The 27846-nt window shown below is 36.3% G+C and overlaps 1 protein-coding gene across 1 annotated transcript; it reads right to left on the reverse strand.

Moving 5' to 3' along the window:
- Positions 1-428: 428 nt before the first annotated feature.
- Positions 429-27846, reverse strand: C16H11orf58 (chromosome 16 C11orf58 homolog). Its single transcript, XM_068988447.1, has 5 exons — positions 27651-27846; positions 19216-19299; positions 5213-5273; positions 3588-3697; positions 429-2871 (listed from the first exon to the last, which is right to left on the reverse strand). The coding sequence occupies exons 1-5, from the start codon at positions 27711-27713 to the stop codon at positions 2644-2646; spliced, it is 546 nt and encodes a 181-aa protein (XP_068844548.1). The 5' UTR covers positions 27714-27846; the 3' UTR covers positions 429-2643.

The raw sequence follows: 27846 nt of genomic DNA on the forward strand, positions 1-27846 counted from the left end.
GGTTTGTTCAGTTGGTGGGCTTTCTCCAGAAATAATCCTTAGGAAACTGGATAATCCAGGGCTGTATTTCTAGGAGCGTTATGACATTTAGGGAAGGTTATTTGGGTTACTGACAACAGGGACACTGAAGTGATCACATAAAAAAATCTAGACAGGGCTTATGAAACAGGTGACAACAGTGAAATGATCTGATTTGAATATACATAAAGGAACAGAGCAGTTACGGTCAGAGATAAGATTTCTACATTTGTCATTTCAGAGATGATAAAGTTGTTTTTGGATACTGAAAGTATCCAAGATGTGGTTATTGTGGAGACAAAGCAATGGAACCACAGCCCTGCAGTGTTCACTGATGCCAACTGGGCAGCTGAAATTTACTACCTCAAAATTTACTCAAAAAATATGACCCACCTTTCTGCTCTCAAACCATTGTTTAATCAGAACAACAATCACATCGGACTTTTTTCTATACCTTGAATTCTTCCAGGTTTAAAAAATTACAGATATGAGAAGACTTTTACCTATTAATACACACAGGAATCTGTGTTCCTGGAAACCTTTACAATAGAAAGATCACTGGAACATCAGTATAATCAACACCTGGGAGAAGTATATTTCAGGTAAGAAAGTATCAATAGTAGGAAAAAGTTGCCACTCAACTTTCACCTCAATAGCATATTTCATTGCGCAAAAGCAAATTGTTTTCCCTCCTGGTACTTTAGTAGGGTATCAAAATGGCATTGTATCTGTCTTCCTTTAATCCCCTTCCCCCACAATTTAATAAAGAAAAACAAAAACCCAATGTTCATGCTTAAAAGACAGCCATGATATTTAATGTGGTGCTGGGCCACTGGGCCACATGGTCCAACAGACCTAAATTTATTCCGACCCTGAATTTTGTTAAATGTCCAATAATAAATGAACTGGAGTAAGAATTTCTCTACTTGAAGATGAAGAAAAAAGGTCCTCCAGTGTAGTTATTTTAGAACAAGGCTCTTCTATTTATATAAGAATCAAGGCTTACTAATAACCCAGCATATTTAAATAAATTGATGAAAAATACTTTTAAAAATATAACACTGTTAAACATAAATCAGTTTTCACTTCTTAAATTAGTTGTAATAAGCAACCCTACAGGCTAGTTATTTGAAAATCAATGGCCAAACTGAAATCTGAACAAAGCCAAACTTGTTTAAACCAAATGCTATTTGTTAAATGTTGTACATTCTGTTTACTACCCACTGACTCAGTATTTTACTATATAGGGTAACACCTATTATAAAACAATGTGAGAAATAAGAAAAAAAAATGTTGGGGGTGTGAAATCTAAAAAAAATTTCAGGATGGACTGCATAATCCAAAAATCACCTGTTCTAGTTGCTACATTCCTCGAACACATTCTATACTTCAAAATGACACAGGGACTAAAAAAAAAAAAAAAAAATCCAACACATTAACATACTTAAGCATCTAGACGTATAACAGTTCAGCAAACAAATAGTTTTAACTCAAGCCTTTGAACACATCACTTAGAAACATTAAGATTTTGAACCCAATTACTCAAACATCATTGACTAGCACATAATGCAGTTTGTGTTATCCTGCTGTACAAATTAACCACATAATAGTAGTCAGATACTAATCTTACTCCAACAGAAGTAGTGATAAAATCAAAGCAATACTCCTTTTTGTAAGATAATCAGGATAACAGCACTGGGATAAAATGAAGAGAATTTGGTTTCAGATTCTTGTTCAATAAGCCTGTTCCTCATTTTTAGATAAGGAGGATAAAGGTATTACAACCAAATATGGGAAGCCACTTTCTCTTTATTTAAGCATTAGGAAGGAAATTAACTTTGGTCACATATTACCTTTAAAAAAAAAAAAGTTCCATTTTACATATTCCTAAATAGATAGGACCAAATGATCAGAGAAAAATTTTCTTCTGTAAAAATTGGCCAATTTTATATTAAAAGAAAAATCTAACATACAATATCATTCAAATTATATAAAGACTACTTGGGATAATAACATTCCAAATATATGACAACTGCAACCCCAGCCTAACAGGTGTGAAAAGTATTTGCTCTCATGTTGCTTTGGTCCAAAAGAGTAGAGCTGAATCAGTAAGAGTAAACTAAGTTCCAAATATTTTGCCAGCATTAATTTAGATTGTTATTGGCAGCAGAAATATCCATGATGAATAGTTCTACTATGAGAAAGTATAATAAAAGAATATTTCCCATGAACACATCACAGTACCAGATAAAAATTTATAAAAGAAAAACATGAAGAAACAAAAAAAGATAAACAGCTACCACACAAAAAAATACTGTTTCCCCCATAACTGTATCTGAAGGGGTAAAAAGGTGATATTAGAGATTGTTGATGATGCTAACATGAAAAGAAGTTGAGTATTATATTTATTTCTTATTTTATACAACTCTTACTCTTTACAAAAATGGTTATAATCATGCCCATAAAAGTGTAACCCATGGCATCTGAAAGCAAACACTCTTTGTAATTATTTAAAAGGGCCTTTTTAAAAATTATAATACAAAGGTCTGTGCTCTATAAGCAGTCCTCCACTGTGCATTATAACAATAAGGCTTACTTTTAATACAAAGACTAAGTGTTTGGGAGTTATGAGCCACTAGATTTAACAAACATCATCTTATAGTTGCTTTTTGCATCTTTTTTGTTTTTGGACTCCTCCACTTCATCAGGGTGCTCAGCAGCTTGGAGCTCTTCAGTAGATTCTTCCTTCTCTGACTCTGAATCACTTTCAGAGTCATCTGGACTTTCAGGATCAGGTGAATCATCATCATCGTCATCTCCAGCCACATCACCTTCTCCATCATGATCATCTACCTACAAACATCAACCAACAGCCTATTAAAATTATCCAGTACAAAAACTGGAAAAGACCCTCATTTTTGTCTCACTCTCTAGCCATTAAATCAGCAGTTTAAGAACAGAGGCTGCCTAGGGAAGAGCTGAGGGCTCAGGCGTCTCCAGCTGTTTCATAAACTGGTACTTGAGGAGGATTTTTGCTTAAGAAAGGGCTCTGAAACCACCACCTTTCCTTCCCTTCCTAGTTTGAAATTAACATTGTCTTCCTGATGGAAACAATACTTTTTTTAAGAATAAGGCAAGTTAACCACTGATTCACGGGAATGCTGAAAACAGTTACCAATGTTTTGCATATTACATTATTTTGGAGTAAAGAACCAGTAGTTATATGGAACGAGGTGACATAGGAAACAACTGAGATAACTAATGAGTATTTACATGAAATACTTCATCTAACTTGTGAGTACGTTGTTCATGCCTACTTAAAATGTGCCCTAATGATTCTCCAAGCAGAATGTACATTAAGCTAGTATCAAAAAACTCTAGTATTTCAAAAACTCTCAATCTCTCTTCTCATTATCTACAAAGACTGTTTGGCATATAAAAATATTTTAAGTAACTGTATAAAGAGAGGTTTCTACATAGGATTCTTGGTTGCTAGAGTAATTTAACAGAAATAAGTGATATCAAATTAGAAGTATCTTTCCACTTAATGAAAATATGTTAATTACTACCTCACTGAAGCCAAGTCCACAATGTCGTCGATATCTTCCTGATAATTTACTGTCCATACTTTGTTGATATTGAGACTCCAGTTCTTCATTAATTTTCTTGTCTTCTTCCCCTGTATGTCCAGTGTACTTTGATTATGTTTCAGTCAAATTAATAAAAATATTTGATTACACAAAAAACCCATAATACAGATGCTATTATATTTAGGGCTGATTTCTCTGAGTAATTTTACAGTGAATTTTGTGAATGGGTTTATATACCATATGTAATTACCTAACAGACAAAATAACTTACTTCTTTAGTAACTACTCGAACTAGAAGCTGTTTTATTAAAAACGAAAAATTTTTCCATGTAATAATTTAAACCAGATAAGGAATTCTCAGAATTGCCTGAAGTTTAGATACTGTAAACATTAATTACTAAGAACTTTGGGTATCATGTTTTAGTTAATATAGTCTCATAATGGTTCTTCTGAAAGTGAAAGTTTCCTCCTAGTCATAGAAAAACACCTCCAACAAACAGCAGCTTCTGTCTTTGAACACAAATAATGAAAAGGCACATAATTCTGTTCAGAAAATGGCTAAATAAAATGACCTTGGAATTGGCTCTCCATATGCCTTTCTTTGCATATCACTTTACTGAACCGATATAGCAGGTGACATTTGACATATACTTTTAACATAAACTCTGTTGCATGTAAGTTATGAAGTGGAATATTAAACAACCATCTATAAACTTACCACCCAAGGACTAAAATATTACCAATACCATTGGAGCTTTCTGTACGTGGCATTTTAATTTGTAAATACAAGAAAATAACTTCATATTTTAAAAGAATAAGTGCAACAGTTAAATACATTTCCATTCTGCCAAAGTTCAGACTCTTTAGCCTTCTGTAGCAATGCAGATTAATTTGAAGTAATTGTTCAACACTAGAAAAATAAAATGCCTATTAATTTCTAAAATATGCTACATAATCTAGGTCAGTATAAAGTTGATTTAAATGATGTAAGTAAAGGTTTTCTTAAATGTATATGGGGTATTGTGCCCTGTTATTAATAATGTCCAAGATCAGGGTTAATATTAAATGAAAATTTTTCAGCAGACTGAATCCAAATTCTAATTCATTTTCAGTTTTTAAATCCCCCCCCAAATTAAAAGAATTCATTTCTTCAGGTTTTCCAATGAGTTTTGCTCTGAGATCTTTGAAGAGCATAAACTTAGTGAATAAACTAAAAACCAGTATAATATGCCAACTATTAACACTGTATAGTAAATAGAATACAAAATATATGTAAACTCTAGAAACTACAGTTGGCAAGATGAGGCATAAAACTTCACTACAATTAAAATACTACATGTTGTGAATTAGTAAAAATGGAAACAGAAGCAAGTCAGTTTCTTGGTTAGAATATCGTATTAATATAAACTCTTTCAAATCCTTCATCAGAGTATATACTGTTACATGATGTATGGAACACGTTTACATATACATCTATTTCCAACATGTTAATCATCAGAACTAATCAACAATTATACACAGAAGTTAGAATATCCCAAAATATATGCAAGTATTTCACATTCCAAATTTAGCACCTCCACTTTAATTATATTTTACCTTCTTACCTGTGCGGAAGTGAGATGTGGATTTGTGATCTCCTATAACAAGACGACCAGTATGTTCTTTCTGTAAGAAGGAAATGTATTAGAATTTGAAACCACAGATTTAACACAATTATTGCCTATGTGCCTGATGCTGAACTTAATTCTTGCATGGATAGGGATGGAGAGGGGAAACAAAATCAATAAGTAAATTATAGTTATGTCTGAAGGCAGTGTCATTACAATAAACCAAGCAGAGGATGGGGATAGAAAGTATGTCGATTTTAAACAAGACAGACAGATAACTAGAAAACTGGATCAATTTAAACATTTTCTTTTCTAAAATGTTTATGTCTCAGGTATATATCCTGAAGAGAAAGCAAATCAGATTATTTAGCTAAATAAAGATAATGAACAAAATGATAGAAATCTAAAATATAAAAAATAAGAATCATTACTACTTAGCAACAGACCATAAACAGCTAGCTCATTACTTCTGGCTACAAAAAACACTCTTTCACACTATGAAAAAGCACAGAATTTAAAACAATCTAGTTCAAAGTTACCAACTCATTAGCTTACATAATTAGTCTCAATTTATCAGCTCCAATCCATTCTTTATGGTTCATACTTAGTTTTGAAACCAAACAGGAGCCTGTGGGGCTCCTGGGCACAGAAACCTTTCTGTGTCCCTCATTTCTTGCTTGTAGGGAAGAGACTCCAGCCTCCATGACCTTCCTTGAGTTCCAAAGGGCAGATTCAAACAGAGACTAAACAGAGAAGGGAGGGGATGCAGAGTGGAGTGAGGAGCAGTCAAGAAACAATAGTGTAGTCTTCGGGTACGGTCTCAGTTCCACCTCAAGAAATACAAATAACAGAATCTCTGAGTTCTTTACAGAACTACACCCCATAAACAAATATAAGATGTTAGCATTCCTCATTCCAGATTAAAGGAACCAGAGAAGCTCTCCAAGAGACCACCTGAGGCCAGGTTAAAGGAATCACAGAAACTCACATCACCTGAGGCCAGATTACATCCTGCACACCAACTATAACCCCTACAACAAGGTGATGACAGCAAGCATACACTGAGGAAAGATGCGGCAATTACCCATACTAAAAACAGCCCTCACACCAAAAATATTAGACTCATGGCCTATACAGGGATATTTCGACAAAAAAACAACCCTTTAAGCCCATAGCAAAAAACTGTTTCTCCTAAAATTATAGTGAAACATAAGTAAAATGAAGAAACCAGAAACTGTTCCCAATTAAAACAAGAGAAATCCCTTGGACGTGCAATGAAACCTCTCTCCAGTATACTAGACCCCGAGTTCAAAAAGATAAAAACAATAAAGGAGTTAAAAAAGGCTATCAACAAAAATGCAGATCATTATAACTACAAACTGTAAAGAGAAGCCAATTAAAATTAGAAAACATCTGCTGAGACAAAACCTGGGCTAAAGGCAATAAACGGCGAGCTAAACAATGCAGAAGAATAAATAAATGATCTGGAAGACAGAATAATGGAAATCACCCAATCAGAACAGCAGACAAAATGACAAGTGGAAAAAAAAAGGAATGCAATATATGAGATATGTGGTATAAAACAGAGCAAGTCAGTCTACATGTAACAGAAATCCCAGAAGAAACAGAAGAGGGGGCTGAAAATGCATTTGAAGAAATTATAGCTGAGAACTCTCCAAACCAAAAGGAAACAGATATCCAGGTACAAGAAATGCAAGAGAGTCCCACACAAGATGAACCCAACAGACCTATACCGTGACATTATAATTAAAATGGCCAGAGTTAAAGTGAGAATTCTGAAGGCAGCAAGTAGGAGTTCTCTGGCAGCCCAGTGGATAGGATTCCATACTTCTACTGCAGGGGGCCAGGGTTTGATTCCTGGTCAGAGAACTAGGATCCCACAAGCTGTGTGGCACAGTCAAAAAAGGCAGTCAAAAGAGTTACTTACAAGGAAAAACTCAAGTCTATCAGCTGACTTCTCTACAGAAATGCTGCAGGACAGAAGGGAGTGGCAAGATAAATTCAAAGTCCTAAAAATCCTACACCCTAGGATACTCTACACAGCAAGATTATCATTTAGAAGAGAAAGAATTTCGCAGACAAGCAAAAACTGAAAGAATACAGCAATACAAAACCTATTCTAAAAGAAATATTTAAAGGGCTTCTCTAAATAGAAATGCAGCAAAAACCTATAGGAAAGAGAAAATCACAATCAGAAAATGAGTCACTTAAGTAAGCCAGTACCATAGTTTTTAAAAAAAATTTTGTGAAAGCAATGATAATTAACATGAATACCAAAAGGCTTATTTAACAGGAAGATGTAAAAGAAGACAGACATCAAAATCATAAAATATGGGGGAGAGAAGTTAGAAAATGTAGATTCTTACTAGAATGTGCTTGAACCTATGACTACCAGTCTAAAGCAATGAGATATAACAATGGGTTAAAACCATTTAAAAATAGGAAAGACTAACAATACCCATATTTATATCCTTAACTCTGTCCTAGGCAACAAGTTGAGGCTGCTTCAAACTGGCAGTGTTCACAGTATTTTCTTTAAAACTCATGCCGAGGGTACAATCAATGTAACCTAGTACATTTCTTTCTTCATATGCGATTTGGTGTGTAACCTGGCAGAAAGCATTTTCACATTTCTTAAGTATGAAAATGTTTAAACCCATAAATATTAAGGTACTTGTCCAAACTGTTTTAGTTTTTTCACTAATAAATCTGATATATGTAATTTTTGCTATAAGAAATTTTATTAAAAAAAACCTTGAAAAACAGGATAACTACAAAACAAAAACATAACAAATTCACATAAACCAAAAAAACAAGAGAACTCAAACGTAACACCAACTGTCAAAGCACAACAGGACAAACAAAAAGAAAGGAACATAGAGAAATACATTCTTAACTGGAAAAGAAGGTTTGAAATGGCAACAAATATCTATCAACAACTACCTTAAATACAAATGAATACTAAATGATACAATCAAGAGTGCAGATTGGATTAAACCAAGAGGCTACCTACCATAATGCTGCCTACAAGAGACTCTCTTTAGGGTGAAGGACACACAGATTTGAAACTGAGAGGATGGAAAAGATATTTCATGGAAATAGAAATGACAAGAAAGTGGGGGTAGCAATACCCATATCAGAAAAAACAGACTTTAAGACAAAGCCCATAAAGACAAAGGATACTATAAAATAATAACAGGATCAATACAAGAAAAGGCTATTACAGTTGTTAACATATACATACCCAACACAGGAGCACATAAATGAATAAAGATAAAATACTAACAGACATAGGGAAGAATTGATGGGAATACAATAGGAGACTTTAACATCAGTGGACAGGTCTTACACAAAACCAATGCAGCAACAGATCCTAAACAACACAACAGAACAGTTAAGACTCGATTGATACTTATAGGCCATAACATCCAAAAACTCAGAATACACATTCTTTCCAAGTGAACATGGAACATTCTCTGGGGTAGACAACATACTAGGAAACAGAACAAGTCGTAACTAATTTAAGAGGATAAAAATTATTTCAAGGGTCTTTTCTGACCACAATGGCATGAAACTAGAAATCAATGACAGAAAGAGAAACAAGAAAAAAACAATTATATGGGGACTAAACAACATGGTATTAAAAAAATCAAGGTGTCAATGATGAGATCAAAGAGAAACTTTAAAATATCTTAAGGCAGATGAAAGCATGGCCATACAGAATCTGTGGGATGCAGCAAAAGCAGCCCTAAGTAAGAAGCTGATAGCAATACAGGCCTTCCTCAAAAAGATAAATCTCAAACAAACAAGTTAACCTACCACATAAAATACTTAGAAAAACAAAACCCAAAGTCAGAAGAAGAGGGTAAATAATAGAAGACGAAACAGGGCTTCCCTGGTCCCTCAGATGATAAAGAATCTGCCTGCAATGCAATAAGAGAGAGTGAAGTCACTCAGTCATGTCCGACTCTTTGCGACCCCGTGGACTGTAGGAGCCTACTATGCTCCTCTGTCCATGGGATTTTCCAGGCAAGAGTACTGGAGTGGGTTGCCATTTCCTTCTCTAGAGGATCTTTCTGACCCAGGGATTGAACCCAGGTCTCCCGCATTGTAGGCAGACGCTTTACCTTCTGAGCCACCAGGGAAGTCCTTGCAATAAGACCCAGGTTCAATCCTTGGACTAGGAAGGTCCCCTGGAGAAGGGAATGGCTACCCACTCCAGTTTTCTTGCCTAGAGAATTCCATGGGCAGAGGAGCCTGGTGGGCTACAGTCCATGGGGTTGCAAAGAGACAGACATGACTGAGACTAACAATTTCACTTTTTCACTTTCAAAGAGAAAATAGAGGCTTTTTAAAAATTGGGAGGGGGGGCGGAAATCAACCAAGAGCCAGGTTTTTTTGAAAGGGTAAACAGAATCAACAAACCTCTGGCCAGGCTCACCAAGAAGAAAAAAGACAACCCAAATAAAATAAGAAATGAAGCAGAAGTAACAACTAATATTGCAGAAATACCAAAAAACCTTGAGAATACTATCAACAATTATACACCAACAAACTTGACAACCTAGAAAAAATGGACAAGTTTTTAGAAACATACATCAAAACTGAATCAAGGAGAAACATAATAAAAATTTCAAAGACTGGACATTGGAAGTGAAATAGATAGAATCTGTAACTTTAAAAACTCACTACAAACAAAAATCCAGGAACTGATGACTTCTGAGGAATTCTAATAAACATCAAAGAACTTATTCCACTCCTTCTCAAACTCTTCCAAAAGACTAAAGAGGAGGGAAATTTCCCAAAGTCATTCCATGAAGCCACCATCACCCTGATACCAAAACCAGACAAAGATAACAAACAGAAAATTACTGGCCAATATTACTGATGAACAGATGCAAAAACCCTCAACAAAATACTAGCAAACTGAATACAATAATACACTAAAAAGATCATGCAATATGATCAGACAGGATTTATCCCAACAATGCATGGATTTTTCAATACTGGCAAATCAATGTGTGATATGCCACATTAATTGAAGAATAAAAAACTATACGATCCTCTTGTGAATGAAAGATGTGGCCTGCCACATCAATAAATAAAGGATATTTTGGCCATCAAATTAGCAGCCACCCCCAATTGTGCACCCTGAGGGGATTTGGGATGGAGAAAACCAGGATACTGGCCCTAGGTATCTAAGGTGTATATCAGAGGAATGATTTCAGTGAGTCCAAACTCTTATATCTTCCCATTAAATCTTCCCTGAAAAGCATTAAATTCATTAATTTGACATGTCTGGTTTTCCTTAGTTTCTTTAATGAAGAGTAATCTTTTGATGTTTCATTTATAGTTTTTGTTGCAAAAATGTCTATATATCCCTTTACCTCTTTGGAGCAGTAATTCAGAGCAATATGAGAGGCTGACTTAAGTCCACAGAAAATCTGCCAAATAAAACATAATTTTCAACTTTTAGGTTGTGTATTTTTTCCAGTGGACAGTTTTGGTGACCAGGAAGGGACACAGAGAAGATGCCTCCCTTTTGTCTGAACGCTATGAGGAACTGAGGCCTTGATACCAACAGAGGCCTGTTGTGCTCCTCTGTCTCCTCAGAGAGCGCAGACGAATTTGGATGAGTCTCTCCTGGTTCCTGATGATGATGAGTTATATTTGGTGGTGTCTAACAGGTGCCTGGCTCCCCAGCTGAAAGAGAGTGGCTCCCCCTAGTTGAAAGGTACTATAAGGGAGCCCAGATGAAAGACCCTGAGAGAAAGTGCCCCCTACCTGAAAGACACTGGGGAACTCAATGGGAAGACATTGGGATTTCCTCAACTGAAAACATACTAAGCGGTCTTGGCTGAATGGTTGGGTTAAGAAGCTGACCTGATTGATGTTTTCCTCAAATTGGCTACCTTAGTAAGAATCTGTTGGGATAAAAGTGCAGTAGTAAATCTGAGAGAAATTCAACTTTAAGATAGGAAACAGACTCACTCAGAGAAATGAGGAGTGTCAGAAAGCCAATTTCCGACTAATACTCCAGCCAGATTCATGTACATACAGAACTTATACCCGAAAGTAAATTAAGGAGTCTTGCCCTGAAAACGACTAAATGGAACTCGTTTTTGTATATGCACTTAAGTTAGAAAAAGTCAGCTTGAAAAAAACCAGAATTTTGATGTTAAAAAACAAAAGCCCTTCTAGGGGGATTTTCATTCATTTTTTCTTCTGTGTCTTTGAGATATAAATGTTTTACCTGCTCTTCAGGCCTTTTCTTTGGAGGTGTGTGTTTTGAGCACTTGGTCTCTGTCATCCAAAAGGTACACATATGGTGTACATTTAGCAGCCAGTCAAATAGACTGAAATTCTGAGCAGCTTTTGTCTGAATTTACCAACTCACAGGGGCTTTTTGCATTCTTAACCTTTACTGCATCAGCTTATTTAGTGAAGGCCGTTACTTTCTTACTTTCTATGGACTTCCCTGGTGGCTCAGAAGGTAAAGTGTCTGTCTACAATGTGAGAGACCTGGGTTTGATCCCTGGGTTGGGAAGATTCCCTGGAGAAGGAAATGGCAACCCACTCCAGTACTCTTGCCTTGAAAATCCCGTGGACGGAGGAGCCTGGTGCAGGCTACTGTCCATGGGGTGGCAAAGAGTCAGGCACAACTGAGCGACTTCACTTTACTTTCTTAGACTTATTTCTGAGAATAAACTTTCTGGATCTGTTTAGGTGGCATCATTCACACTCTCTTGTGGAGAACTCTCTTGTGTTATTGGTTTAAGTCACTACTATTAAGATACATCTCACTAACAACCAGATGATCGATCCTTTAAATTGGAGAAACTTCTAAATATCTAAATTTTTAGAGGGCTCTTATTATAAACAGGATTCCCTGGTGGCTCAGTGCTAAAGAATCCACCTGCCAATGCAGGAGATGTGGGTTTGATCCCTGGGTTGGAAAGATCCCCTGAAGAAGGAAATGCCAATCCATCCCTGTATTCTTGCCTGGGAAATCGTGTGGACCAAAGAGCTTGGCGGGCTACAGTCCATGGGGTTGCAAAAGAGCCAGACATGACTCAGTGACTAAACAACATTATAAATATGTGTTTTCTTGATACCTATGGGGAAAAAGATTAAAAGATGGGGAAAAAACAGTATATAATGGTTAACTCTAAGAACACTCTCAGTTTGACAAACCCAAAAAACTAGTTTGGGAAATCTTATTTTGGTTTCTGCTTCCCTTTAATGGATCTTATGGATGCTGATAAAAGCAGTAGAATAACTAATATTAATTAGGTTGATTAACAGAAAAAAACCAAAGGGAAAGTCTAGAGACTATTTCCCAACAACGTAAAAATTTTAAAGGAACTTATCCCAAATGGATAAAGAAATGTTTAGATAAATGATTATTTTAAAATGGGATAAAAATGCCAAAGGGATTAAAACAAAAGATTCTCAAACATTACCTAAGGTTCAATGTGTCAAAGGGATCCTCGCCTCAAAGTACTGGTCCCCAACAATAAAAGACCTCAAGTAGGCCTGCTCTATTTACCTCTTATATATATACATACATACATATATATATATATATATATACACACACACACATATATATATATATACACACACACACATATATATATATATATATATACACATACATATATATATATATACGTATTTAAACGGTGGAAGAAAATTGCACTGAGATCCTGATCAACAATTACTCGGGGAAATGGGCCAATTTATCAGCTTCAAAGATTGAGAAAAGGGCCTGAGTCACTTGGCTCAACCCCTCACTGAGGACACCAGAGACTTTTATACAAAACAGATAAAATGGTTGGAGGATAAAAGAAAGGAAAGTTTCTAGGAATCCCTGTAAAACCAAGACTTGCTGACTGAGTCCTAATAAAAACTAGAGTCAAAGGTGTTAAAGTTGACAGAATTGAGTTTATAAAAATTGGTATTTATGTTCACCTAAGAATCTACAGAATGCTACGTAAAAGACAGTTCATAATTGCTTATTTCTTAGTATTCACTAGAAAAAGTTTTTAAGAGTTAAGAATCCTAATTTAATACAAAATTAAAGCTACTACAAATAATAAAGAAAAACAGTCCAGTATGTTAGAAAAGTAAGATGTGTTAAGAACAAAAGTTCTGAGGATTAGATTTGCATTTTGATAAGAGAAAAGAAAGTAACTCTTTCCTAGAAGTGGTTAGTTGTAGATGAGAAAAGAGACAAAATAATATAGAAAGTGACGGAAGGTTTGTGGAAAAGGAACTCTGAGAAAAGAATTTTGTACATGGTCAGGACTGACTAAAATTAGACTGAATTACATAAATGGATTTTGCTGTTAAAAGCAGGCTGGTACATGACTGGATTTGTTTCTTCTCTCTGTTGAAAGAATAAAGTTTTTTTTAGAAAACTGCTTTTGACAACAGATTATATGAGTTTCTTTACCTTTAGGTGATCTACATTTGCTTTGCAATCTTTTGTCACTGTGTTTAAGTACTGTTTCAGAATGATCTATGTATGATCCTATTTGATCAACTGTTGACAGTATGGACAGACTTCCCAAACATCAAACTCTAAAGTTCTCCTGACCTCCTACTAACTCTGGGATGCTTCAGAGGGACCAAGACACCTCAGCGAGCAATGTCAAACTAATTAGGTTTATCAGGTATGTTAAATTACTTGAGAAGCATTGTCATGTAATTAGAGATGAACCTTATGTTATATTATATGGATGCCATTAATAGATATTCCAAAATTTACATGAAATTACTAAAAATCTGAGATGCCCTGGTATAATGTTATCACTATAATTCTACTTATTGTCTTAAAATGTTTTATGTTCACAGAAATACCCAAGTTCCTTGTCAACTACATTGTAGTCAGTTCTTTAACCATGCCATTTTAAGTCCTGTCATTTATGAACAACCATTGTTTTACTCTAATGATTTTATAAAATGAAGATCTTCAAGAAGATTCATAAAAAGAACTTTTAAAAAAAATGTAAGTTTCTGGTAACTTTTAGATGATATCACTGAAATATGTTAAGAAATGACAAAACTCTCATGTAAAACCTGATAACTTCATCCAGATCAACAGGCATTACATGGGACTGAATGAAATAATAAATATATAACTATGACTTTTGGGGGGAAAATACTAGCTTTTCGTCTTTGTTTTCCAGAAAAACTTTTCCTTATTATTCCATGATCTACAAGTTGATCAAGTATTCCTTTATAAACAAAAATAAAACATTAATTGTTTATACTCTGTCTTTCCCTGCCATACTATGACCTTATTAATGTTACCAACTATATTAATTATCCTGTCTAGTTTATAAGTTTATCTATTGCATTACCCAACGTGTAACTAGGTCTCCAAAAAATTAATGATGGCGAAGTTATTAATGTTACTAACTATATTAATTATCTTGTCTAGTTTATAAGATTGTCTCTTGCATTACCCAATGTTGTAACCAGGTCTCCAAAAAACTAATGATGGCAAAGGTCTTAAGACAGTTAATCTCACACTCACACACGAGACTCCCTAGCACTGTTGGACAAAATTGGTCACAAAGGGCCTCTCAAACGTTGGTTGAATTTAAGAGGAAAGAAGAACTATGAATGAAAAATGTAGCCATGTCAGTAAACAAAGGGCACTGTAGCCATCAAGCTAGTGGCCACTGCATTCACTACTTTGCTCCTGGTAGAGATTCAGAATGTAGAAAAGCAGGATCCTGGCCCTAAACACTTAAGATGCCTATCAAAAGAATGATTTCCATGAGTCTAGACTCTTGTACTTTCCCACATGAAGTGTTAAATTCACTAACTTAACATATTGGATTTTCCCTAGTTAACAGTAATCTTTTGATGTTCCAACTTATCTGGTTTTAGGCTCCTCCCTTACCTCTTTGGAGCAGTTGCTCAGAGCAATCTGAGAGGCTGCCTTCTGGGTTTAAGTACTCAGAAAATCTGCTGAATAAAATAATTTTCAACTGTTATATTGTGCATTTTTTCAACTGACAATCTCAGTAGATGAAGAAAAACTTTTGCTAAAACTCAACATACATTTATGATAAAAACTCTTCCGAAAGTGGGCACAGAGGGAATCTGCCTCAACATAATAAAGGCCATATACGACAAACCTACAGCTAACATGACACTCAAAGGTGAAAACTTGAAATCATTCCCCCTAAGATCAGGAACAAGACAAGGATACCCACTTTTACCACTTTTATTCAGCATAGTATTGGGAATCCTAGCCACAGCAATCAGACAATAAAAAGAAATAAAAGGAATCCAAATTAGAAAGGAAGAAGTAAAACTGTCACTGTTTGCAGATAACATGATACCATATACAGGAAATCCTAAAGACACCAGCAGAAAACTACTAGAGTTCATCAATGAACTGGGTAAAGTTGCAGACTACAAAATTAATATATAGAAATTGGCTGCATTTCTATACATTAACAATGAACTATCAGAAAGAGAAATTAAGGAAACAATTCCACTTACCATCACATCAGAAAGAATAAAATACCAAGGAATAAACCTACCTAAACAAGAAAAAGAACTGTATTGAGAAGCCTAAAAGATGCTAACAGAAGAAACTGAAGACAACAGAAACAGATGGAAAGTATTCTTGAATTGGAAGAATCCATACTGTTAGTGACCATACTTCCCAAAGCCATCTATCAATTTAATGCAATCCCTATCAAATCACCAATGGCATTTTTCAAAGAATTAGAACAAATCATTTTAAAATTTCTGTGGCCCCAAAGAGCCAAAACAATTTTGAGGAAGAATAGTCAGAGGAATCACACCCTCATTTCAGACTATTCTACAAAGTTACAGTAATCAAAACTGTATGGAACTGGCACAAAAACATACATAGATTGATGGAACAGGATCAAAAGCCCAGAAATAATCCCATATACTTATAGTCAATTAATCTATGATAAAAGAGGCAAGAATATACAACAGAGAAACAGTCTCTTCAATAAGTGGTGCTTGGAAAACTGGACAGCTACATGTATATGAATGAAATTAGAACATTCTCTAACAGTGTATTCAAATATAAACTTGAACAGGATTAAAGATACAAGTAAATTGCAGCACTATTTATTTCACTTGTCTCTTTGAGTAATGGAAATAAAACAAAAATAAACAAATGGGACCTAAAAAAACTTGAACTTAAAAGCTTTTGCACAGCAAAGGAAACCATAAGCAAAATGAAAAAACAATCTATGGAATGGGAAAAAATGTTTACAAATGATGACACCACCAACACATTAATTTCCAAAATGTACAAATAGCTCCTATAGGTCAATATCAAAAGAAAATCCTGACCCAATCAAAATATAGGCAGAAGATCTAAACAGACCTTTTTCCAAGACATACAGATGGCCAAAAGACACATGAAACAATGCTCAACATCATGAATTATTACAGAAACTCCAATCAAAACTACAAGGGGGTATCACCTCACACTGGTCACAAAGGTCATCATCAAAAGATCTACAGACAATAAATGCTGGAGGGGATGAAGAGAAAAAGGATCCCTCCTATAGGTGTTGGTAGGAATGTAAATGAAGAACAGTATGGAAGTTCCTTAAAAAACTAGAAATAGTTACCATATGATTCATAAATCCCATTCCTGGGCATATATATAAAGACAACTACCTCAAAAAGATATAAACACTCCAATGTTCATAGCAGCAGCATTTACAAAGCCAAGTCATGGAAGCAACCTAAATGTCCATCATTTAGGTAAATGGATAAAGAAGATGTGGTGTGTATACATACGTACATATATAATGGAATTATATATATATATACACACAATAGAATACTGCTCAGCAATAAAAGAAACAATGAATAATGCCATTTGCAGCAACATGGATGGATCTAGATATTATAATAAATGAAACCAGACAAAAACAAATATTATATCACATGTAAAATCTAAAAAAATATACAATGAACTTATTTACAAAACAGAAACCAGACTTACAGACATAGAAAACAAATTACGGTTACCAAAGGGCAAGACGGGTGGGAGGGATAAATTTGGAATTTTAGACACAAAATCTCATATATAAAATAGACAAACAGTAAGGTCCTACTATACATATATACAGCACAGGGAACTATACTCAGGATCTTATAATAAACTATAATGAAAAAGAATCTGAAAAACAGATATAGATGCATAACTGAATCACTCTGCTGTATATTTGAAACTAATACAAAACTGTAAATCAATTATACTTCAATTAAAAAAAAAGAATACCAAATGAAAAAAATATTGTTCACCAAAATTAGTGGCTCAGTGATAAAGAGTTTGCGTGCCCTTTCAAGAGACTTGGTTTCAATCCCTAGGTCAGGAAGATCCCCTGGAAAAGGGAATGGTAACCCACTCCAGTTTTCTTGCCTGCAAAATCCCATGGACAGAGGAGCCTGGAGGGCTACAGTCCATGAGGTTGCAAAAGAGTCAGACACGACTTAGCAACTCAACAATAACAGCAAAACTGTTCATTAAAATTTGACTCTGCAAAGCAATCTTAACCAATCAAGTGTGAAGAAATACAGTAGCTAACAAATCATCCTATGGTGAAATCATGTCACGTTCTCCATACCCAAATGATACTCCTGAAAAGCTTCAAGCATTAATGCTTATTGCCCTAGATATTATTAGCACAAAAGCAAATCAACAATTAAGTAGACTGCTCCTTTAGATTGCAGAAAATATGTAACAAGATTTGAATATATACAATGACATTGAGTTATTCTAAGATGATAGCACCCTGTGACTAAAAGATCAGTTATAATCTTTGCTATCAAAGAATTTAATATATGCTATACCCATTTATCAGTACCCCAATTGTTTTTTTTAATTGTTCAATCTGTCCTCCACCTTACTCGCTCCCTCCTGTTTTACTGAGATATAACTGACCACTGGTGGTTAACTTTCATATATTTTATGTTAGGATGTTATTTCAAGGTACTTAAAGAAATTTAATTCTACTAGATTAAGTATACTTCCTAAACTATTACTTCATATATCCTTAGAATATCTATTTACATGAAGCAAGAGAAACTTCAGACTACTTTCTATGACAAATCACAAATTATTGGAAATCTGGACTAATGTAGTATTATACAATGCTTCCTTTGTATAGGTCCTAACATCTTACATGATCTTTCCATATGCCCAACTCCACTATTCTAGTCTGGCTAACTCTTAATCCTCTCAGATTCAGATCAATTCTGTTTCTGGGAAGCTTTCTTGTGCTGCTAAACAAGAGTTAGCTTCCCTTGTCTGCTGATTTTGCAGCATGTGCATAGCTCTTCCATAGTAATTATAATTCGATATTGTCATTATCTGGTATCCTCCAGCACATGATGACTCCAAACATGAGTTACTGATCTGTGTGATCTCACCCTGCTCCTCCAGGACCTAGGACAGTGCTTGAAATGTATTAAGACAGTCAACAGTCATTGGTAAAATGCATGAATGCATTCTCATATGAATAAAAAAACAAAGGCAGAGGACAGAATTCAAGTTTTTGATAAAGGCTATTCCCCTGGCCACTACGTAAAGAGCTGGACAAACTATAAAATATGAAAGATTATTCTTTGTAAGATCTACCAAATGGTCTGCCCAGAAGTATCAAATTATTAGGCTAACAGATGGCAAATCACAACTTTTGCCTTTTCTTTCTTCCACAGGAGTCTGCTCAAACCAATTTTTTTTCTCTATATAGTCTCTAAACACTATCACCCAGTGGCACAGAGAATCCTAGAAGCAGCTCAGTTAGGTCAGTTATAGCTACAAAAAACTAATCAGGCAGACTTTAAAACATAAAGTAAAATGGAATCTGAGTGTATTCATTCTTTGTCACTTAACATACACAAAAAGGGCATTATTTTCACAGAAAAGATAAAAATGTATTCTGTCTGATGCTTACCTTTCCTGCTCCCATAAGTCTCAAGAACTTTTGTTTTCTTTCTTCATTACCTAAGTCTGCTGCCTCCCAATTGCTAGATCCAAGCTGGAAAAGAAATAGACCAGTTAATCTTTTCTGTATAATAATAAATATTAAGAAAACTTAGAAAGAGTCTACTAGTAAATCTCAAGTTTCTTCCTTCCTCCCACTCCCATCAGTTTTCACTATAAACTAGACTCATTCTTGATTAGGAAGTTAACCATATGTATTATATTTGATTTAAAAAATACTTATTTTCTGTTACCATAAGGCAAACTCCTTTAGTCTTTTTGAAACCAGAGATCTGGGTTTCAAAAGTTTACACCTCTAAGAATTACCTTGAGGGCTGGTTAAAACACAGACTGCTGGGCTGTACCTCAGGAATTTCATATTTAGTACATCTAGGGTGGAGCTCAAGGATTTACTTCCAACAAATTCTTAAGAGATGGTGATGATGTTGACCACACTGTGAGAGCTACTTAGAGCCTTACAGGGCCCAAGGGTATCTAATACTTTGAACCTAGAAGGCTGCCACAGCTGTTAACTGAAGTTAAAAACTGGCTATAGTAATATTCTAAAGAACAGTATAACTTCAGAGTCAACTGGACCCATTTTTAGTTTCTTTTTTGAACAGTTTCTGTTACTTCTAAGGACTAGTATGTTAGGACTTTTATTCTTTTTAAGGTCTTCCAAAGAACAAAGAGAATATTTACTATTTTTTTTTTTTAAAAAGAATAGAGCAAAACTCATCCTATCTTGTAATTATCAAATGGGTCTAGTGAACCTTTTTATAAATCTAGCAAGTATTATGGAATCCAAGCAATATTTTTCCCTACAACTTGAAACAAATGTAAGAATTATTTCATTATAATTCATTAATCATTCCCAATTATGCTAAAAATGACTAAAATAATAAGAAAAGTTATCCCATTGTGTTGTCCAAAGAATTGCATCATCTTTCAAGAAGACATCACCTCTCTGTTGTATGCTTTAGCTTTCTTTGGACACAGTTGAAAATTTTTACATTTCTACCCATAATGGCAACTGAGTAAAAAAACCTAGACAGACAGGAGGTATTTCACAACTATTACATGAATTAGAAGATGAATTGGAGAAGACAACGGCAACACACTCCAGTACTCTTGCCTGGAAAATCCCATAGATGGAGGAGCCTGGTAGGTTGCAGTCCATGGGGTTGCTAAGAGTCGGACACAACTAAGCGACTTCACTTTCACGGATTGGAGAAGGAAATGGCAACCTACTCCAGTGTTCTTGCCTGGAGAATCCCAGGGACGGGGGAGCCTGGTAGGCTGCCGTCTATGAGGTCGCACAGAGTCAGACATGACTGAAGCAACTTAGCAGCAGCAGATGAATGCAAAATGACAAGTAGGGTACACACTCTAACAATAATGGCAAACTTAACTGCAAAAATCTAAAACTATGAGTTTTTGGATGATGAAATACTAGATTTCCCCAACCCAGAAGTCAATGAGAGAGATAATTTTTCTCCAATGTGGAAGTTAATGTGAGACAAAGAAAAAAGACAAAAAAAGAAATGATACTTTCATCTAGAAAGCCATTCAACAGGCTTCATTTTGCATTACTGCAACAACAGCCTGGACCACCCCATTTTTTCTAGAGAGATATGTAACAATTTCCTCTTTTATGATATTTGTACACCAAAACTTCTTTCATATAGTTTTTAAGTGGGCAAATATTAAGGGCTGGTGACTAGAAGGAATACAGAAATGAAAGCATTCACTGAATTGATCACTTCAGTTGACTTTATAATCTGAAAATGAAAATGCTGTGTAATTATAGAGCAAAGAAGCCAACCCCCCCTTTCAACACAAAACTATGAGAAATGAAAGTGTTTCAAAAAAATTCTTCAGGTATCATATTTTGATGATGCAAATGCAAGAATAAACATAAAGCTAAGATCTATTATAAATAGATCTGAAATATGAAATTATGTTTCAGTTTCACACACGACAACTGATAAGCAGTTAGCTATATTCAGCTCAGTTGCTCAATTGTGTCCGACTCTTTGCAACCGTATGAATCACAGCACACCAGGCCTCCCTGTCCATCACCAACTCCTGGAGTTCACTCAAACTAATGTCCATCAAGTCAGTGATGCCATCCAGCCATCTCGTCCTCTGTCGTCCCCTTCTCCTCCTGCCCCCAATCCTTCCCAGCATCAGGGTCTTTTCCAATGAGTCAACTCTTCGCATGAGGTGGACAAAGTACTGGAGTTTCAGCTTCAGCAGCAGTCCTTCCAATGAACACCCAGGACTGAACTCCTTTAGGATGGACTGGTTGGATCTCCTTGCAGTCCAAGGGACTCTCAAGAGTCTTCTCCAACACCACCCTTCAAAAGCATCAATTCTTCAGTGCTCAGCTTTCTTCACAGTTCAACTCTCACATCCATACATGACCACTGGAAAAACCATAGCCTTGAATAGACAGACCTTAGTTGGCAAAGTAATATCTCTGCTTTTTAATATGCTATCTAGGTTGGTCATAACTTTCCTTCCAAGGAGTAAGCGTCTTTTAATTTCATGGCTGCAATCACCATCTGCAGTGATTTTGGAGCCCCCCATAATAAACTCTGACACTGTTTCCACTGTTTCCCTATCTATTTCCCATGAAGTGATGGGACAGGATGCCATGATCTTAGTTTTCTGAATGTTGAGCTTTAAGCCAACTTTTCCACTCTCCTCTTTCACTTTCATCAAGAGGCTTTTTAGTTCCTCTTCATTTTTTGCCATAAGGGTGGTGTCATCTGCATATCTGAGGTTATTGGTATTTCTCCTGGCAATCTTGATTCCAGCTTGTGCTTCTTCCAGCCCAGCGTTTCTCATGATGTACTCTGCATAGAAGTTAAATAAGCAGGGTGACAATATACAGCCTTGATATACTCCTTTTCCTATTTGGAACCAGTCTGTTGGTCTATGTCCAGTTCTAACTATTGCTTCCTGACCTGCATATAGGTTTCTCAAGAGGCAGGTCAGGTAGTCTGGTATTCCCATCTCTTTCAGAATTTTCCAGTTTATTGTGATCCACACAGTCAAAGGCTTTGGCATAGTCAATAAAGCAGAAATAGATGTTTTTCTGAAACTCTCTTGCTTTTTCCATGATCCAGTGGATGTTGGCAATTTGATCTCTGGTTCCTCTGCCTTTTCTGAAACCAGCTTGAACATTTGGAAGTTCATGGTTCACATACTGCTGAAGCCTGGCTTCGAGAATTTTGAGCATTACTTTACTAGCATGTGAGATGAATGCAATTGAGTGGTAGTTTGAACATTCTTTGGCATTGCTTTTCTTTGGGATTAGAATGAAAACTGACCTTTTCCTGTCCTGTGCCCACTGCTGTTTTCCAAATTTGCTGGAATATTGAGTGCAGCACTTTTACAGCATCATCTTTCAGGATCTGAAATAGCTCAACTGGAATTCCATCACCTCCACTAGCTTTGTTCGTAGTGATGCTTTCTAACGCCCACTTGACTTCACATTCCAGGATGTCTGGCTCTAGGTGAGTGATCACACCATCGTGATTATCTAGGTCGTGAAGCTCCTTTTTGTACAGTTCTTCTGTATATTCTTGCCACCTCCTCTTAATATCTTCTGCTTCTGTTAGGTCCATACCATTTCTGTCCTTTATCGAGTCCATCTTTGCATGAAATGTTCCCTTGGTATCTCTAATTTTCTTGAAGAGATCTCTAGTCTTTCCCATTCTGTTGTTTTCCTCTATTTCTTTGCATTGATCACTGAGGAAGGCTTTCTTATCTCTCCTTGCTATTCTTTGGAACTCTGCATTCAGATCTTTGCTATTCTTTGGAACTCTGCATCAGAGGGCACACACACTGAAACCATAATCACAGAAAATTAGCCAATCTAATCACAAGGACCAAAGCCTTGTCTAATTCAATGAATCTAAGCCATGCCCTGTGGGGCCACCCAAGACAGGAGGGTCATGGTGGAGAGGTCTGACAGAATGTGGTCCACTGGAAAAGGGAAGGGCATACCACTTCAGTATTCTTGTCTTGAGAACCCCATGAACAGTATGAAAAGGCAAAATGATAGGATACTGAAAGAGAAACTCCCCGGGTCAGTAGATGCCCAATATGCTACTGGAGATCAGTGGAGAAATAACTCCAGAAAGAATGAAAGGATAGAGCCAAAGCAAAAACAATACCCAGTTGTGGATGTGACTGGTGATAGAAGCAAGGTCCGATGCTGTAAAGTGCAATACTGCATAGGAACCTAGAATGTCAGGTCCATGAATTAAGGCAAAGTGGAAGTGGTCAAACAGGAGATGGCAAGAGTGAACATCGACATTCTAGGAATCAGTGAACTAAAATAAACTAAAATGGGTGAATTTAACTCAGATGACCATTATATCTACTACTGTGGCAGTAATCCCTTAGAAGAAATGAAGTAGCCATCATGGTCAACAAGAGAGTCCAAAATGCAGTACTTGGATGAAATCTCAAAAACGACAGAATGATCTCTGTTCATCTCCAAGGCAAACCATTCAATATCACGGTAATCCAACCTATGCCCCAACCAGTAACGCTGAAGAAGCTGAAGTTGAACAGTTCTAAGAAGACCTACAAGACCTTTTAGAACTAATATCCCCCAAAGATGTCCTTTTCATTATAGGGGACTGGAATGCAAAAGTAGGAAGTCAAGAAACACCTGGAGTAACAGGCAAATTTGGCTTTGGAGTACAGAATGAAGCAGGGCAAAGGCTAAGAGAGTTTTGCCAAGAGAACGCACTGGTCATAGCAAACACCCTTTCCAACAACACAAGAGAAGACTCTACACATGGACATCACCAGATGGTCAACACCGAAATCAGACTGATTATATTCTCTGCAGCCAAAGATGGAGAAGCTCTATACAGTCAGCAAAAAACAAGACCGGGAGCTGACTGTGGCTCAGATCATGAACTCCTTACTGCCAAATTCAGACTTAAATTGAAGAAAGTGGGGAAAACCACTAGGCAATTCAGGTATGACCTAAATCAAATACCTTATGATTATACAGTCGAAGTGAGAAATAGATTTAAGGGACTAGATCTGATAGAATGCCTGATGAACTATGGACGGAGGTTCGTGACACTGTACAGGAGACAGGGATCAAGACCATCCCCATGGAAAATAAATGCAAAAAAGCAAAATGGCTGTCTGGGGAGGCCTTACAAATAGCTGTGAAAAGAGAAGTGAAAAGCAAAAGCTATATTCAGAGAATGCTAAATATTTTGGGTATGCACTGTGTAGATACATATATGGCGAAAAAAAATCAAGAAAATTTGGTTTGTTATGGTTAAGTTCTAGAATTTAAGTTATTAGAATTTCTAATAAAATTACTTTTACAATCTTTTCTTCTGAAAATTATTCATAAAAGACCACTAGAATAATGCATATGTAAAACAATGATGGTCATCCTTCCTGGGCATATAAGAGTGGAAATATTTGTCCCATATTGGACACCCACTTATGGTTCTTCTCAATTCCTTTTGGTGGCATGCTCTTCTGATTCTGGCCATCTAAGTTCCCAATCTTTAATTCTTCCCACCTGACATCTCATATGTTTTCATAGACTAGTTAGTTCTTAACTATTTCTGGCTCAATATAGTTAAGAAAAAGAAACCCAAAACAAAAAAGCAAAGTATTAGTGAAGCTTAAGTTCTGATTCTCACTAAACAATTGTTCCTTGGACCTGATATTTAACTTTTAAGTTTTAATTCTCCATCTGCCCTAAGAGTCTTTTCTGAAAAGCTGTCTTATGAATACCAACACCTAAGAATTGCATAGTGTTTCACAACTTACAAATCACTTTTTATTTACATTCTCTCAAGAGTCCATTTAATAAATAAGGACACTGAGGCAAAGAGGCTAAATGACTTGCTTCCATTCTCTGCTCTTTCCACATAATACTCTGTACATGATCAAATGAGACAGGATACATACAAGTAGTTTATGAACTACAGTCAAATATATAGAATTTAAAATAATTGTCTAAAAAAGCAAAACTTCCCCAAATTTCCTATTAAAAGAGCAAATATCTTCAATGCCTTACATAAACAACCCTATCATCTACAATTTATAATTCTAATTAAAAAAAATCATGAAGTCCTTCCAGTTTTTCTTTGCAGGTCTTCCCATATAGTAGAAAGTACCTTGCTCAAGTGCTGTACTCTGAAAAGCACATGGGTGCCCATACATTCTTAGAGATTCTCCACCAGTTACTAAAGTCAACGTCCGTATTCATCCTACTTCCTAAAAGACAGCTTTCATTTCTCCACTCCAATCAAACCAACGAAACCATTTTTAAGTTGGTTTCATCCTTAATACACTTATTATAGAACTGCAGTCAATTTACCTCCTCTTCAGTACACACTGTAGTAACTCTTAGAATTTATTTCTACAATTGTCAGCATTTTCCTAGAGTTGGATTCCATGATTTGTTACCCCCAATAAACATGAGGTGAGTGGGCAAAGAAAACTGATAATCTTAGGTGCAGAGGCACATTAGAAACTGCTGACCACTTACATTTGATTTTCTAAACTTAGACATGTATTTTAAAAATTTAAATATGTATTATTCTTAAAATATTAAAAACACAAGCACTTAAAGATAACTCCCAATTACCAACAAAAATTAAAATATTAAAGAAACTGACTCAAAAATCACTGTCAAAGGACAAGTTACTACTGTATTGCACTAAAATATGGAATTCAGTTCAATCGCTCAGTCGCGTCCGACTCTTTGCGACCCCATGAACTGCAGCACGCATTAGCAACATTTATAGATAATGTGTTAAGGTCCGAGGACCTAATTTTGAACTGCAACTGTAACCATCTCTGTTAAAAGGAATGCTTATAGGATTGGAAAAGGTCTTAAAGGTCATGTAGTTTAACCTGACCTCATTAAAAACTGTAGAGATTTAATTATTTAATCATTTCAACTTTGTTAAATTACCTAATATCGCCAAGAGTTTTCTGTCAAAATAAAAGATTATTTCTTTGATTCTAGCAAAACAGGTGCCTGACATTCTAGCAATCAAATCACAGTTAAATACCAGGGGGAAAACAGCGTAATGGTTTTTAAAACGGCACCCAGGTTACTCAAAAAGCCTAGATAAATTCCTGATTAAGTACTGGCTTACCATATTAACATGAAAATATCTCAAAGCCAGTTATAGGGAGGAACAGCGGGCACGAATAAATCTCACTATATAACTATTCATCCTTAAATCTTTACTGATTACTTATCTTTCTGCAGAGCTAAAATTAATTTCCGTAAAGAGCCTTACTATTCTGGACCTAACTCCACCATTTACCTAATGAGGGATGGGTCTTAACGTCATCTCATTTATTACAACTGACGCACCAACAGAGTTCAATGAGTCTTTTATGCTTCGAAAAGTAAAATATTACCAAAAGCACTGAACCGCACTTTAGAAAACAAAGACCTCTACACATTCAGAAATTGACAGCGCTTTAAATAATCGAAAGTAAACTAGTTATCCTCCCTTCATCATCCTTATCAATAACCTCTCCACCTTCCCCGGCTCCCCAATTTCCCCGTCTACGTTTCCATGGCATTCATCCATTGTATGAAGGACCTAGTTTTACGTTTACTGGTTACTGCAGTGTCCATGACACCGCGCTAGGAGCTAGTACAAATACACAAAAGGCCCAGCATAAACACCATAGTTATTCATCTTTGAATTCCCAACATCTGGCACAGCAGTGAATATTTAATGGTTTACTTCAAGGAATGAATGGCCTGCTATTTAAACTGACAACTGTTGGGGGGAGGGAGAAGAGAAGTACTTGACATCAAAACTGGATTCTACATCTCAACGTCTCAGGCCTCAGTACTGTGCGCCACTTCTCCCGGTACAGTTTTTCCGTTCAATACTTTGGTTTACTCTTAATAATACAGTTAATAATTTTAACTGTTACCATTACGTTGCAAAAATAATCCCGGCCAGAATAATCTGTCCAAATCTGCACGAACATCTCGACTATCACAGGAGGATTTAAAGCCTAAAACCAGCAGGATCTTGCCATTTCCTAGTAGAAGCACCCATAAAGAAGCTTCAACAGCCCCAAAATGGGTAAACACGTACACTTGACTAAGCTCTTTCACTTCTCGACCATCCAGAATTTCCTTCCTCGATTCCCCTTCCTAGGCAGGTCTCTGGCTCTTAGCGGGTAGAACTCTACAAACAGTTCAAGCCTAATTAAGAAAAGAGTATATTTCCCTTTCTCCTGGGCCCTCCCCGCGGCCCTCCCCATTCAGGTCACCTCAAGCGCTTCCTCCGTCTTCATCCACCCTTCCCCGCCTATCCCAATCTTTGGTAGGCCTCAACCCTCCACCACTCCGCCATTGTTATTTACATCGTCGTCTGGGGAGGCTGATCGCTTCACCCCGTGCGGATGGGACTCCCTGGCAGCACTCATCGTTGCGGACACCACGAAAGGAAAGGTCGAACCCACTCGCCCGTTCTCCTCAGCCGCGACGCCAGCAGCCTGCAGTCTGCCACCGGCCCAAGCAGCAGCGCCACTCCACAAGGCAGAGTCCCTTCGGGCCTTG

The sequence above is a fragment of the Capricornis sumatraensis genome, chromosome 16, assembly GCF_032405125.1.
Source record: "Capricornis sumatraensis isolate serow.1 chromosome 16, serow.2, whole genome shotgun sequence".
Taxonomy (NCBI): domain Eukaryota; kingdom Metazoa; phylum Chordata; class Mammalia; order Artiodactyla; family Bovidae; genus Capricornis; species Capricornis sumatraensis.

Bases quoted from the DNA above. Each gene is read 5' to 3' on its own strand.
- C16H11orf58 (XM_068988447.1), bottom strand. From the start codon at position 27,713: ATGAGTGCTGCCAGGGAGTCCCATCCGCACGGGGTGAAGCGATCAGCC. The intron at 5,274-19,215 runs GTAAGCATCAGA...TCCTTCTTACAG, and splicing joins GACTTATGGGAGCAGGAAAG to AAAGAACATACTGGTCGTCT. The intron at 3,698-5,212 runs GTAAGAAGGTAA...CTGGACATACAG, and splicing joins CACATCTCACTTCCGCACAG to GGGAAGAAGACAAGAAAATT.